Here is a 14,946-nt window from a genome sequence, read left to right as displayed (position 1 = left end):
AAGCTCTCCTTGACAAGTCAGCTGTGATTCTGACAGGCTTTCCTTTAAGGTGATTTGTTTCTTTTCCCTAACAGCTTTTAAGATTCTATTCTTGTGTTGAATTTCTGGAGTTGTGACTATAATATGCCTGGCTGTAGATTTTTTTATCGTGGCTAATTGGAGTTCTATATGCTGCACTTATCTGTATGTCAAATTCTTTTTCTCTACCAGGGAAGTTTCCTGCTGCGACATCTACGAACAATTTTATATCATTTGTGCTATCTTCTGCTTTTTCATAGCTCCAATCAATCTTAAGTTATTCTTTGCCTCATCTAGCAGCTGCTGGATTGATTTGTCATGGTCCCTTGCTATTTTTAAGAAATCTTTCTTTTCATGATCTTTAACTATAAGCCTGTGTTCTATATCTGAGAGCCTGTCCTCACATTGGCTTAATTTGCTGCACACACTTTCAGTGGAATTTGTTCTCCTGGGTATCTGCTTGAATCTGCCTTATGGATTCCATTTCTTTCCTATGCTGAGCATTCATGACTTCCATAATTTTAAGGTCCTCTATTTTTTTTGTCTATATCTGCTCTAAAGTCACTAAGTATGGTTTTCATTGTGGACGCTATCTCTGCAGTTATCTGAGAAATTATTTCTGATTTGATTTTTTTCTAGAGCCTCATTCAGTTGCTTTGTTGTAACAACTTCAGAGAGGGCAGGTGGGTGGCTTTTGGATTGTCCTACCTCATTGCCGCCTGGGTTTGCCTTTGATGAACTGGATGTCTGAGGTTGCATCTTGTTTAAGTGTCTTCTCATTTCTTCATTTTTAAGTTTAATTCCTGGAATGATGTTTGTAAATTGCCTGTGATGGGTTGCTTTATTGCTAGTCTATTGAACCCTTAGGAAATGACTGCTTCTCCAAGGTATCTTTCAGGTGTAGCTGGTTTTTGGGTTTTCAATCTGTTGCAAGATCCTATGTCTTCAATTTGTTGGGGATGAGAAGTTGCTGCCTATTTGGCCCAGTCTGTGAGTCTTTGGCACTGTGCCACAGTATTTTCTGTGACCCTTAGTCAATTTCAGTCTTGGAATACCTGTCTGGAATAATTATGTCACTTTGGGCTAAAGTGGTATCATCAGTAATATTAGTAGCATCTGGGCTGGGAATGTAACTCAGCTTGCCAGCAAGCGCAATGTCCTGAGTTCAGTTTCTGGTACCAAAAAAAAAAAAAGAAATGAGTAACATCAATCACAGCCTAGAAAAATGACAAACTGAGCTAAGCATTAATTTGCCATCTTTAACTGTATGAAGCAGATTTATGGTTATATAACAACATCTAAACAGACCAGAAAATTATATGCAGTGTGTAAGTCCTTAATATGTCAATTTTCCCCTCAGGGGTTAAAATTAAAAAGAGGTTAGGAAAAAATAGAAAAGTAGAAGAGGAAGAGATTAAAAGTAAGAATGGAGGACAAAGGGGGATCATACTAACTTTAGGGAAGTGGTGCAGAAGACTGGAGGGGAAAGAGAGAAAGAAGAGATAAAAATAACAGAGCAGAGCAACAACCACTAAGAGGCTGGAAACCACATTGACACCTGTACAAAAACAAGATCAAACAATGAAGGAGAAAAAAATCTAAAACAAAAACCACCACAACAACAAACAAACAAGAGAGAGAAAGAAACAACAAATCTACTTCAGGTTTGTCTCTGCTGTCACTGGTAGGCAGCATGTGGAGGTAGAGTCCCAATCTGTGTTGATTTATCACAGCAAACCAGCAGTAGCTTTTTGTTGTTGTTGTTTTTTGTTTTGTTTTTGTTTTTTTTTAGTAGTAGCTTTTTGGCAGAGCAATGGATAATCTCAGGGAGCCTGCACCTCCTGGCCAAGACCAGACTCATTCAACCTGCAGCTGTCAGTGCACCTTCCTTGGGCCTGAGTGCAGCTAGGAGGAGCTAGATGGAGCCAGCAGCTCCTCTGAGTTCTGAGCCCAGCCAAGCCCTTTCCAAGATCTTTCCCAGATCTCTCCCAGCCAATTGCTCTCTCTTGCATGGGATGACTGAGCTCTCAACACTGAGCCCTGAGCACCAACTTGTGCAGTCTTTAACATCCATTGCTCCCCTCCACTACTGCATCTCTCTGTGGAGGCTTCTAGTGTTGCCAGCCATCACTGTGTGTCTGAAGTTTTGTTTTTCTCCGGTACTGGGCACTGAACTCACGACCTTGTGCTTGCCAGGCAGGCGCTTTTGCCGCTGAGCTAAATCCCCAGCCCCGTGTCTGAAGTTTTGAATCACTCCTCTCAAGCAGTTAGTCCCATCTCAGGCAGAGGGTGCCACTGCTACCTCCTTATTCATTGATGTTTCTCTCTTCACTTTCTCCATGGGCTTCAATTCATGCTTCAGATCCTTCCTGGGTTCAGGAGACCCACTTCCCTCCTTCTTGTCTGCCTCACTTTGCTATATTCCAGTGCCTGGACAGCGACACTCAGAGAGGCTCTTTCTCTGCTGCTTACCACTCCACCATCTTGGTGCCTCCCCCAATTTTTGGTTCTTAAATAAAATGCATACCATACATACACATAGAAAAAATTAAAAGGCAAACGTATGGAGACAGAAAGTAGATTCATGGTTGCCTGGGACTGAATGTGGGAACAGCACTGATTACAAATGGGAATGAGGTTTCTTTTCTGATTGATGGAAATGTTCTAACATTAGATTATAGGAATGGTTGTACAGCTGTAAATTTGATGAGAAGTCATTGACTTATACTCTTGAAATGAGTAAATTTAATGATCTAAATTAAACCACAATACATCTGCTTTTAAAAACTTTAAAAAAAAGAAAATGTTGCCTGTTGCTGGGGATGGTGGGAACAAGCCATCCCAGCAGTGTAGAAGGCTGAAGCAGGAGAATCACAAGTTCAAGCCCAGCCTAGGCAGTTTAATAGTTTAGTGAGACCCTATCCACCCAAAACAAAGAATTTATAAAAAGTAATGACAAGCTGGTTATGTAGCTCTATGTGAAGGCTCTGAGTTCAATCCCTAGTATTACAAAATTATAAAACATTTACCATTTTTTGAATTTTGGTATAATATCAAGCAATAGTTTCCAAATTTATCTAAAAAGGTTGTTAAAATAAGCCTCCTTTTCCAGTGGTTCACGTGAGTAAAGCTGGGTTTTTTGTATACTTTAGCCTAAATGACAGATCAACAGCAGGGTGCGGCCCAAGCTGATCTAAGAGTACAACCCTGTCCTCCAGGCTGCACATGAAATTTGTAAAATGTGTAATGGCACCAGTCTTCTCATTATTTCTGTCTTGGAAAATAGTTTTTTGTTTTGTTTTAAAGATGTCTGGAGACAGAGTCTTATTATGGTCTCCCTGAGACAGCCAAGTTGTGCTGAGGGTTTCTGTCTTGTGTCCTTGAAGATGGTCCTCTTGCGATCTGTGTAGGATACAGTAGGATAGGAGAAGAAAACCCTGCATTGGAATCTGACAGAAGTAACATTTTGTATGTCATCCTTTGTGAGGAGCCTAAGTCATGGGCCCTCAGCCGCTACATCCCTGTTTGATCATGATGAGAGATGTTGCTGGTGAGATGTCCTGATTTGAGGGAGCCAAATGCTGTGTGAGAAAGTGAGACTGTCTTTACCCTGAACAGTTAGGTGTGTTTCTGCCAGGAATTGTGGTGCCTGCCTGGAGTTCTAGCTACTTGTGAGGCAGAGACAGGAGGATCACAAATTTAAGGCCATTCTGGACATCTTTGAGACTCAGAAGAGAAAGGGCTGGGGATATAGCACGTATGAAGCCCTGGGTTCAATCCTTGGCATTGCAAAAAAAAAAAAAAAAAAATTAAAAAGGTCTGTCTCTGATTCAGGTTTGGTTTTGGCTTTGTTTTTTTTGAGATAGGCCTCTCACTGTGTTTTCCATGTGGGTCTCTTCAAAGATTGTGTGGCTGGCTGAGTATTTAGATGACAGCTACAACTTGCCAGGGAGAAAGACTGTGAGGTAAAGTTGGGGGTGGGATTCTTCATGAGTCGGAACTGACTCTGAAGTAAATAGTCAAAGTGATTCCTTGAAATACTTCAAATAACTTCTCCATGTATGTAAATATACAGTATCCTGTTGTAAACTAGTTGATTGATTGGGTGGACTGTAGTTAGACTCAGTTGGCCTCTGTCCATCCCTGTGTCCTCTGCCTTCCAGGATGCAACTAGGTGATTGTTCTCACCCCTGGGAAGAGCTGAGAGAGTCAGGAGTTGTAAGTGCATGTGTGTGTGCATGAGAGTGAGCAAACTGCAAGGGCTGAGACTCTACTGTAGGGGCAAGGAAAGAGCTTGCTGTTCCTCTTATTGTCTCTGAACCAACTAGGGGCTTTACTTTTCTTTCCAAGGGGCACTGCTGTGATTGTTCTGTCCCCCTCCTTTTCTCCCTTTGCACTGAAGGGTGGTGCCCTTCTCTGCATACCTTCCACACTGCTTTTGCAGCAAGCCCTCTTTCATGGCTGATGATGCTGAGGACACTGTGGCACCCAGGGAATGGTTTCTTTTCTTGTTTGGGGCCATTCAGAGTATTTTTGTGTTGTTCAGTTCCTGTTGGACATTTCCAGTTGGGTATTCTGTTCACTTTTGTGCTGAGGGCTTGATGTTGGCCCCATAGAGTATAGGCCCTGGCTTCATAGGGGCATTTGCTAGAAATGTTCCCTAGCCCCTTGGCCTGCAAACCCTGTTATTTTGTGATTAGACTTGTTCTCATGTCCTGACTGTTACTCAGTGTTTAGTGACTCCTTTTGATTTCATTCTGGAAGATGGCCTCCATCACATTGCTTGAGGAATTCCCCATATCTTTATCTTGTGCTTCTCTTGTGTGGTTTAAGGTGGGTTTTTTTTGTGTGTGTTTTTTGTCTTTGTGACAGGGTCTCGCTATGCAGTTCAGGCTGGCCTTGAGCTCACTTTGTAGCCCAGGCTGGTCTTGAACTTGCAGTGATCCTTCTGCCTCAGCCTCCGAATGCTAGGATTATAGGTGTGTGCCACCGTGCCTGGCCTTTAAGATTTTAAACTTCCTCTTTGGTGTTGCAAGAGGATGCAATGGCACTGTGAGGCCTCCTTCTCTTTACCTATTTGTCAGGCTTCCCTGCTCAGGGTGCCAGAGGCATGGCTACTATACTTTGTCTCTCATGTTTACTGTTCCCCCAATAGTTTAGTTAATAAATCTTCCTGTTACTCACCTGTGATTCTTGATGTTGAAATGCCATGGGGCCTGCTTGTTAGGTGGGCTGTGAATCTCACTGACATTACACACATCTCTGTGCTTTGTTCTTTCTACACTATAGTAGGTTCTCCTTACTACATCTCCTTTTTAGAAATACCTAGTTCTTCTGTTTCAAGTCCTGTGTGTGTTACTTGGTTGATAAATGCTTTTTTTTTTTTTTTTTTTAGAAACAGGGTCTAGCACTGCAGTTCAGGTTGGCCTTAAACTCATTTCATAGCCCAGACTGGCCTTGAACTCGCAAGCAATCCTCCTGCTTCAACCTCCCTAGTGCTGGGATTACAGGTGTGCACCACCACCCCCTGCTGATAAAATACTTATGCAAGTAGGCATATTACAGTTTCCCTCATAAAGGTCAAAGCCCTGTTCTTGTTCAGAATCTCAGTTGTTTTTAAAGCCCACATGCATTACATTGGTTTATGCCTTGAAGGTAGGCCCTTGGTGGAGCAGCCTCCCTGACAAGCCCCACTGGTCTTAGCTGTTGGACTGGTCAGGTCAGGGTAAGTTAGGCTTGGTTAGTCTGTGGGGCCAATGGAGCTTGGTGAGAGAACCTGGTTCCATCAGTTTAGCCCTTCTTAAAAGTGCTCTGAGCCATTTGTGGAGGTGTCCAGGTATATTTTTATGGTTGTCCTAAGCTCTTTTCAAATAAAAGTACAGCATTTCTATAGTAGAACCTCAGATGAGGAATTTCAGTGTAATAGAGCACTTGCTTGACATATAGAAGGCCCTGGGTTTAATCCATAGCACCAAAAACAAACAAACAAACAAAAAAAGACCGGGCATAGTGACGCATGCCTATGGTCCCAGCACTCAGGAGGTTAAGGTAGGAGAATTGAAAAGTGAAACCCAGCGGGAGCAGTTCAGTATTTTAACAGGACCCTGTTTCAAAATGAAAAATTAAGGGCAAGGAGAAGACTGAGGAATGTAGCTTAGTGAGGAAGCCCTGGGTTGAATTCCCAGTGTCATTAACAATATAAACCAGTAGTTGTTAAATTTAACCAAATGAGATAACCTGTAGACATTAGGACAGACTCTTAAGCTTTTAGGAGGTGAAGTGATATATACGTGTGTGTGTGTGTGTGTGTGTATACACACTGCGTATATACATATGTATGTATATACATACATATATATACATACATATGCACATACATATATATACACTGTGTATATACATATATATGTGTATGTATATATATATATACTGCTATTATGTATTAAATTAAAGCATGTATTTGAAACTTTGTCTTCCAGATTCTTGTTGTGTTTGAATAAAAATGTTTTGTTATACCAGGTGTAGTGTTGTATGCCTATAATCCCAGCACTCAAGAGGCTGAGGCAGGAGGATCATGAGTTTAAGTGATGTCTGAGCTACATACAGAGATCCAGTCTCAACAAACAAACAAACAGGGTACTGGATCTTCTGCAGTAATGACATACTCTTGGGTCCACCATATGAGGATAACACCAGCCATTGAAAAATATTTTTTTTTCCTGAAGTGTATATATTTTGAGGGGCAGACTGTGTGTGTGTATAGACAGTGGCTTACTGTGCAGTTGAGATTGGCCTTGAATTCGCAGCAGTCTTCCTGCTTCAGCCTTCTGAGTGCTGAGATTATAGGCATGCCCCACCATGCCTGGCATCTTTTTATATTTTTATTTTGAGACGGGGTTATGCTAAGTTGCCCAGCCAGACCCTGAAATTGTAATCTGCCTGCTTTAACCTTCTGTGAGTAGCTGGGATTAGAGGTATGTGCCACAGCACCCAGCAAAAAAGATATTCTTGAGCTAAGTCCAACTTAAGTCTTTCAGGAATTTATGTCTTTAAAGTGCTCTAGATTTTGGGCACCGAACCAGGGGTCCTGGCTTGGAAAGTAACTTGAAGAAGACAATCTTACCCTGAAGTTTACTCCCAACAGCATGTGCCTTTCCAGGGGATTCATCACCTCTCAGCACAGTTTTGTTTCATTTATGGTGTATGTGGGGGTACTAAGCCTCATCACTGAACCCAGGGCTTCATGCATTTATCACAGTTTTTTTGAGGTGACGGTGACATGTGTGTTACCTCTTGGTACTGTGGCACTTCTGTTCACCACCTTTCCTCTGCTGTGTAAGTGCCCCAGTCTGAGAGATGACCAAAGGGGATGCAGATTCTGATCCAGATACTGAAGGAATGTTCCATACCCTGCATTTGGACTTATCTCCTGACCCTGAGGGGAGTTTGATTCATGCTGAGTCCACAGAGGCCCTGAGGAATTTGTGAGGAAGGAGGAAAGTAGAGAATTTCTATGAATGTCTCATTCTTCTTTTCTTTTTTTTTTTTATAGGCACCAGTTTGTAGAAAATAATTTAATACTAAAAATGGGTCCAGTGGATAAGCGAAAGGTGAGTTGGATCCTTGCTGCTGTTCATCCTCATCAGTCTCTTTCTTCCTCCCATCTCTAACTTGGCCAGCTCTCCTGCCTTTCTCCTGCTACAGTGTGTTGGATGTAGCACTTTTGTCCTGACATACTCTTCAGAGATTATTTCCACGTTTTGTGGCCCAGGAAGACCTAGGTCCTCAGGAAAGCAGTCGGAACCCCACTGGGGGGCAGCAGGAGACAGGTGGAAAAGCCAGCCTCGTGTTCTTGCTCTGGAACCTGGCTTCCTGTTGCTGCATGAGGCCAGGCTCACTGTTTCAAGGCTACTGCCATGTTGAAGCTATATCTGATACCCCAGCATAGTCAGATATTTCATTAGAAGGGCCAGGTGCAGTGGCACACACCTGTAACCCCAGCTACTCAGGAGACTGAGGCAGGAGGATCACATGTTTGACCCCAGCCTGGGGAATTTCGCAAGACAGTCTCAAAATAAAAAATATAAAAGGCTGAGAGTATAGCTCAGTGGTAGAGTATGCCTGGATTAGATTCCTAGTACTGTAAAAACAGACAAGACACTTAAGTGTTCTTGTACATTATGGTTTATGGATTAAACAGATGGTGTTAGAAAATAACCAGACATTGTGCTATCATGGGCTCCTGCTGAGCATGGGCTTCTCATCGCCCTTCCTGGATGTGCAGCCTCCATGAATGAAGTGTGTCCACACCAGCAGGCTGTGGCCTGGTTTGTGGAGCACAGTGCTCTGTGCCTTGGAGGAACTGAGTGCCCAGGGACGGTGGACTGGCTGTCAGCAGCAGGGCCCTATGCTTATGTATCTCTGAACCTAGAAGTTGGGCCTAGGCAGGTGTGGGTGTCACAGGTGAGTGGGTAAGGGGCTGGCAATGTACCTGTGCACTTTGCAGGCCAGTTCCTCTGAGGCAGTGGTGACCACTGTGGTCAGCACTCCTGAGCTGTAATAATAAGAGTCTTGTTTTTTTTTTAATACCAGGGTTTGTTTGCACGAAGACGACAGTTGTTGCTCACAGAAGGGCCACATTTATATTATGTTGATCCTGTCAACAAGGTCCTGAAAGGTGAAATTCCATGGTCACAAGAACTCCGACCAGAAGCCAAGAATTTTAAAACTTTCTTTGTCCACACGGTGAGTCTATCTCTATGGACTCTTGTTGGCAGTGTCATGGGAGATGTTGGTGCATCTGTTGAAAACGTGTCTTGCTTTGGCTAAGGGGCAGCTGTGACCAGGGCAATTTCTACTGTCCAGAGGCCCCATGTTAATGGCTCTGAGTTGGGCTGGGAAGATAGCCTGTGCTTGTTTTTTTAGTTTCGGCTGGGTCCCTTGTCCACTGTTTAGCTCCTGCACGTGTGGAATGAAGAAAGACCACTGTGCTTGCAGACTTCTGGGGCTGGCAGTGATAGCAGCAGGATGGGTAGGCATGGTGCCAGTGGCTGGGACTCCCAGGAGAACTGTAGATACTCTTATTTTTACAGCCTAACAGGACATACTACCTGATGGATCCAAGCGGGAATGCTCACAAGTGGTGCAGAAAGATCCAGGAGGTTTGGAGGCAGCGATACCAGAGCCACCCGGACGCCGCTGTGCAGTGACACAGCCTGCGGCCGGGCTGCCCTTTGCTGCCTGGACACCTGCCCCAGTGCGGCTCGGCCGCCACCCAGGACGCTTCCAGACCACCTGCCAGCCATCTCAAGGAGAACACAGACGGCGGAAACCTTGCAGCTTTTTTATTTAAAAGAAGAGAAGAAAAAACAATACCCAATCACAATCACACAAAGAACAAAACCAATAACAAACAGGAATTCAGGGTCACTTTGCTTGTTCTCTGTGCTCTGCGGAGGCTCCCATGTGCTCTTGTGGTCAGAGAGACCCAGCCCAGTGCACAGCAGCCCAGCTCCCAACCAGACCAATGGCCAGACTTGGTGTCAACAACTCCTCCTGACATCTGTTGGAACCATGCGCCTGCCTCCACCCCTCCCTACCTGCCTCCATCTACTGCCCCTGCTTTGGCCAAAGGACCTGGTGTGTCATCCCCTGTTGTCATTGCCCCCCCTCCCACCCTAGGAGCCTCTGTGCACCTCTGCTGGGTCAGCCACCAACTCTGGGCATAGACTTCTTAGCTTTGTGTGTGTGCTGCCTTCCTTCCCTCTGTCCCTACTGTATGCCCCCCATGTGCCTCCTGGATTGGCTGTAGTGGCAGGATATCTATGGTCCTTGCTGTCTGGCAGGCAAGCTGCTGAGGTGAGGAGTGGGTAGGCTGCAGAGGTGGCATGTGAAGCAGGCTGCCACAGTTGGAAAGCATCCTCACAGTGCTCAACTCCCAGGTCCCACCTCCTAGCAGTGTCCATCAGTGGGACTAGATGCCAAGCCAAACTGACAGGAGGGACACTGTCAGTTACAGGAGCCTAGTTCACACCTAGCTGGGTCTTTCCTAAGAACACAAAGGCCTCTCATGTATAAGGATGAGGTCAGGAGATACTGCAGAGGAACCAACCAGAGCAGCCTGGACTTACAGCTCCATGTGGAGGAGCAAGGCATTGGTCCTTGCTGAGAGTCTCTGAAAAGGTTTAAATGTGTAGCTACCTGCCCAGTGAGGTGTGTACTGAGAGAGAATCTTGGTGTCCACAGCCCTGGGGTGCTTTAGTCTCCTGTCTAGCCTCACATGTCCCTTGTTTTTGCTGTGGCTGAACCCTTCTCACAGTTAGCTCAGTTTCTGTTGCTGTGTTGAACTAAATACCTTCTCACATTGACTAGTCACCTGGTCCCATACGGTGGACTTTGCTTGGAAAAAAGTGTTGCTCACTATTGCGTGGGACTCAAGAATAACCCATTAAATCTGAGCCTGCCCAGTCTGGCATCTTCTGCCAGTTTTAGGGCCACTTTCCTTTGATGCTTTACTGGCAGTGCTCCACTCTGTAATACAACCTAGGATGTGTCAGTCCTTGGCTTCGCTTTATTATTCTCAGGAAGAGTGCTCTAGAGGGACCCAGTTGTGCCGCTTCCTGCCTAGGTTGTCCCTGGAATGGCCCTTAGTCCCTCGTGGAGAGGAGCAGATATCTCCCTTTGCAGTCTACGCACAGATATGCCTCTGACTCCTATGTCCCCAAGGCAGGAACAACTGTCATTTCTGTAGAATTTCACAAAGGCACCAGCAAAAGGCTCACACAGAAAAGATCCGTGCACCTCCTGTCTCCAGCGACCGTTTGTCACCCAGTGTTCCAGGCCAGTTTCTTTCCCAAACTGTTTTAATGATAAAAATGGCTCTTTTTAAGCTGGCGAGAGATACAGATGTGGGCCTGCTGTTGTACTGGGGCACAGACACTTGGTGGAAGCAGAGACTGCTCCTTAGGCTTTGCCAGCCATTTTTGTGAGAGTGTTTAGCATGTGTTAGGGCCCCACTTGTCCCTGACACACCCAGGGAGCAGGACCCAGGTCTGGCTCATGGCCCTACAGCCAGGCCCCTTCTTTCCTAGGTTGTGGAGAGATTTGCCCATGTTAGGTGAGCCTCACCTGGCCATTTCTTTCTTGGAAAGGCTCACTCCCCTTGTTGCTGTCTTGCCCTCCTCAAAATTCCCCATGTCTATGTGTACAGGGGCAGCTCCCTGACTGTCCTCCACACACAGATGCAGGGAAAGCAGTGCCCGAGGGCACCTGGCTACCAGGGAACAAGGGGACTGAGATTTCACTTGATAAGAGCACCAGGCTGACCCCAAGCAAGTGAGGTGAGTCTTCTGTTGCCTCTTCCCTCTGGAGAGTGCCACTACCTCTGGGGCTTCACCAACAAGCACTAACCTAACCTCCAGAGCCACAGATGAAGGCTCAGAGCCAAAGGCCGAGATGATAACTGTCCCTGCCTGTGCTGTTAGCTGAGTCCTTCTTGGATCAACTTTGTTTTCACTCACAGTCCCTCTTTGCTTTTTTTGGTACTGGGACTCGAACTCAGGACCTCACGCTTGTCAGGCAGGCGCTGTGCCTCTGAGCTATATTCCCAGCCCTTCCTTGCTTTTTGTTTAAGGCTCATGCAGGATTGTTTTCTTGTCCAGACTTACATCAAGTTCAGTTTTTCCCAACCATCCTTAGAGCCATCACCTGGCATGCAGGTGCCTTAGGTTCTAGGACAGAGACATGGATGATAGTCTAGGTGCATAGACATACATAGACGGAAATCTATCCAAAGTGGGGACATGTCCAAGGTGAGAAAGAAGTGTCCTCTTATTTAATAGCTCTGGGAGTCATGTGTCTTACTAAGAAAGGGCAAGGATAAACATAAATGCCATGACTACACTCCGTGTGGTCTTTCCTGGCATAGAGGGGCAGGAGATGTGGTCATCAACAGCTCAGAGAGCTCACTGTGCCCTGCGTTTCCCTGAGGACACAAGGCTGAGTTCAGATGGGTTGTTTCCACCCCTTTTCTGTGACCCCACCAAGGGCGGTGGGCAACCCCATATGGAGTTCTGAGCCTCTTCATCCCAGAGAGTGGTTACTCATCCTGAACCTGTAAAAAGTTTGATTTGGGAAAGATGCCTCAGGTCAGGCAAAAGCTGACAACAATTTCACATTATTCCAGCTCTCCTGGGTCACCCTATGGTAGTTGTGGTCTTTGCCTAAAGGGATTGTGCAGACAGCCCCATGGCATAGACCCTCACAGTGACAGTTAAGGGGTTTCCAGGGATTTTTGTACCTTCTTAAATGTAACATTGGTTTTCTGGGGGGTGGGGGGAATCAGCTGTAGGCTTACTACCCAGGGAACACTATGGGCATTTTGGTCCAGATCCCATCACACCCCTCCACCCCAGCATTTGTTTGGTTTTGTAACTAAACTGGGAACATACACACCATTTTGCATTGAGCTTTTTAATTTGCTAGTTCATCCTAAGTATTTTCCCATGTCATGAACAGTTCTTCAAAAGCATGTTTTTAATGATTGTAGACTCTGATGCGTGTAAATTTTATCACAATTTATCTGACCATTTCCTGTTGTAAAACATTTAGATGGTTTCTGGTTTTTCACTATATAAACAGTGCTGGGATGAATATCCTTATTCCCCCTTAAATGCCTGAAAGTGGCATTTTTGGGTGAAAGATTGTCCATTTCACAGATACTCTTCCCTCTTGGTCTGATGGATGCTCCAAGTTTGAGTAATAGAACCTACTTCTTGGTGTCCTACAGATGCTGAACAAATCAGTTTCTACTAAGCTGTGTGTTACAAAGAATGTTTGAATATGACCGGTCCTTTTTTTTTTTTTTTTTTTTTAAGTGCCACAGTGGTGTCATTACTGCAGATCCATTTTTGGCAGATTTTTGCAGGAGCCAGTTTCCCTATATTCATTGCAAGAATCTTATCATGAATGCATGTTAGTTCTCTTCCATCCCTGCTGCTAGGGCTCCCAAGTGCTTGGTGATGTTTTCAGAATCTTGTACTTTGTGTCCACAATGGTACTGAATGCTTCTGCATAGTCAGCAGAGATAAGTGTTGAACTGACCTTGCCACATGCTTAGTGGGTGATTTGTAATTAAGTTTATAGATTTAGAAAGTACATTGGGCCATTTGGGATTGGTAGCAGAGCAAAGGCTCTCAATGAAAAAGAAACCATGTAAATGATTGGGTTTTACAAAAGGGTATTTATGTTTATTCCCTTCCACTATCAGAGGGTCTTTGTGGTTTGGGACAGCAGAGTGACCAGACCTTTTTTTACACAGTGTGGGTGACACAGCTGGCATGGATGTAGGGCTTTCTCCCTCCTTCTTAACCACAATGCTTTAGGCTAGCTAGTGGTCTTTTAAGTCCAGATCACCCAAATTTGATTAATTCTGTATCTCCAGCTTGTTTGGGGTCCATTGATTCTGAGGGGGAAATATATATGCGAGATTTTATGGATGCCATACTCAGTGCCACTTGAGTCTGCCAGAGCTTATGGCTGAACTGTGTAGAATTGGGCTGCCTGTCCTCTTCTGGTGCCCTTTCTCTGGGCCCTTGGCTGGTGCACAGACGCAGGGTGATCATTCCTAAATCTTGAGTGGCTGCAGCTCTCATGAGAGCATGGTAAAGGTACTATGTTTGAGATGTCACTTTACATCATTTTCCATTTTGTTTCATTGCAAACTTAACATGAACTGATAGTGACTCAAGTAAGCCTGGCTCGTTCTTAGGCAGAACATATGGCAAGTGCCCTTGAATCAGGGCTGGAGCCACTTCCAGAGCTTCTGAGGGCTGCTGGCTACTGGCCTAAGAGTGCATAGTTGTAAATCAGTCTGCCTGTGAAGAATTGGTCTGGGGAGAAAGCTGTTTCCAGCAAAGAACAGTTTTATCATTGCTAAAGTGGTCATGGTGGGCAAATGAATGAGCCATGAGAATACCTGAATTTTCCCTGTAAGTCATTTTTTCAATATGAAGAAACACCAAACTCTGTACAGAGAACTTCTTACAAAAGGCAAACCTAGGGCTGGGGATGTAGCTCAGTGGCACAAGTGCTTGCCAGGCAAGTGCAAGGTCCTGAGTTTGATTCCGGATACAAAAAAAAAAAAAAGGCAAACCTTTTACTCCCATGTAGCCCACTTTAATCTGTCTGGCTGAATGACTACAGGTAGGTTATTGTGTAGGTGAAAGCCCCTATTTTGACCATAGTTTGGACGTTGACAAATTAAATATTACAGTATTTAGAACTGCTGCAGCTGTTCTTTAACCACATAAAATAGGACGAATCAATAGTGTGTTGCTGTTCTTCAGGTTGGTGGCAGTCAGAACAAGTGTAATATTCTCTACCTGGTCTGTAGCTGTACAGGCAAAGCAAAAATAAAAAAAACTTATGAAAACAGATAATGCAATGATACTAGGATATACACTTTTGTATTTTTATTCTTATATAAGGTTATTTGCTGGCTATTGTTGGCCTCTAGTTCAGTCTGTGTTATTTAAATTCTAATATATGAATTATTTGGATTGAATTCATGTTCGGGGCCACGCTGTTGTATGTATTGATGTACAGCCTTGAATGTGAATAATTATTGTAAACTATATTTTACAACTTTTTTTCTGGCTTTATTATATAAATTTTCTATTTGGTCATGGTTTAATCATAATTTAATGAATATGTTTATTCTCTTTTTCAAATATCTGTGCTTTAGATGTAGTTACCGAATGATGAATTTCACTCGTATGCTCGGTAATCTTGTAATAAAAGCATGTAGTGTGTTACGTGTTCGCGGGCCTGGCTCTTCCTTGGGTGGGGGCGAAACCGAGGCTCCCTCCGGCCGGAAGGGGGCACAGCCGGCCGCCTTTCCGGACCGGAACTTCCGACCCCCTGCGTGAC

General features: G+C 44.6%; 1 protein-coding gene across 6 annotated transcripts in view; it reads left to right on the top strand.

The window, feature by feature from the left end:
• Window positions 1–14,831, top strand: part of Pdpk1 (3-phosphoinositide dependent protein kinase 1) — an 87,782-nt gene extending 72,951 nt beyond the window's left edge. For all 6 annotated transcript variants that reach the window (XM_005391417.2, XM_013517783.1, XM_005391419.2 and 3 more), the window contains 3 exons: window positions 7,571–7,628; window positions 8,611–8,763; window positions 9,111–14,831. In XM_005391417.2, the coding sequence (XP_005391474.1) occupies window positions 7,571–7,628; window positions 8,611–8,763; window positions 9,111–9,227 (328 nt within the window). In that variant the 3' untranslated portion in view covers window positions 9,228–14,831. The remainder of the gene's footprint in view (window positions 1–7,570; window positions 7,629–8,610; window positions 8,764–9,110) is intronic.
• The last annotated feature ends 115 nt before the right edge of the window (window positions 14,832–14,946 follow it).

This window comes from Chinchilla lanigera, unplaced genomic scaffold (genome assembly GCF_000276665.1).
Source record: "Chinchilla lanigera isolate Chin_1 unplaced genomic scaffold, ChiLan1.0 scaffold00041, whole genome shotgun sequence".
Taxonomy (NCBI): domain Eukaryota; kingdom Metazoa; phylum Chordata; class Mammalia; order Rodentia; family Chinchillidae; genus Chinchilla; species Chinchilla lanigera.
The sequence above is the reverse complement of the archived record's forward strand: the minus strand, read 5'-3'. Positions and strand labels throughout refer to the sequence as shown.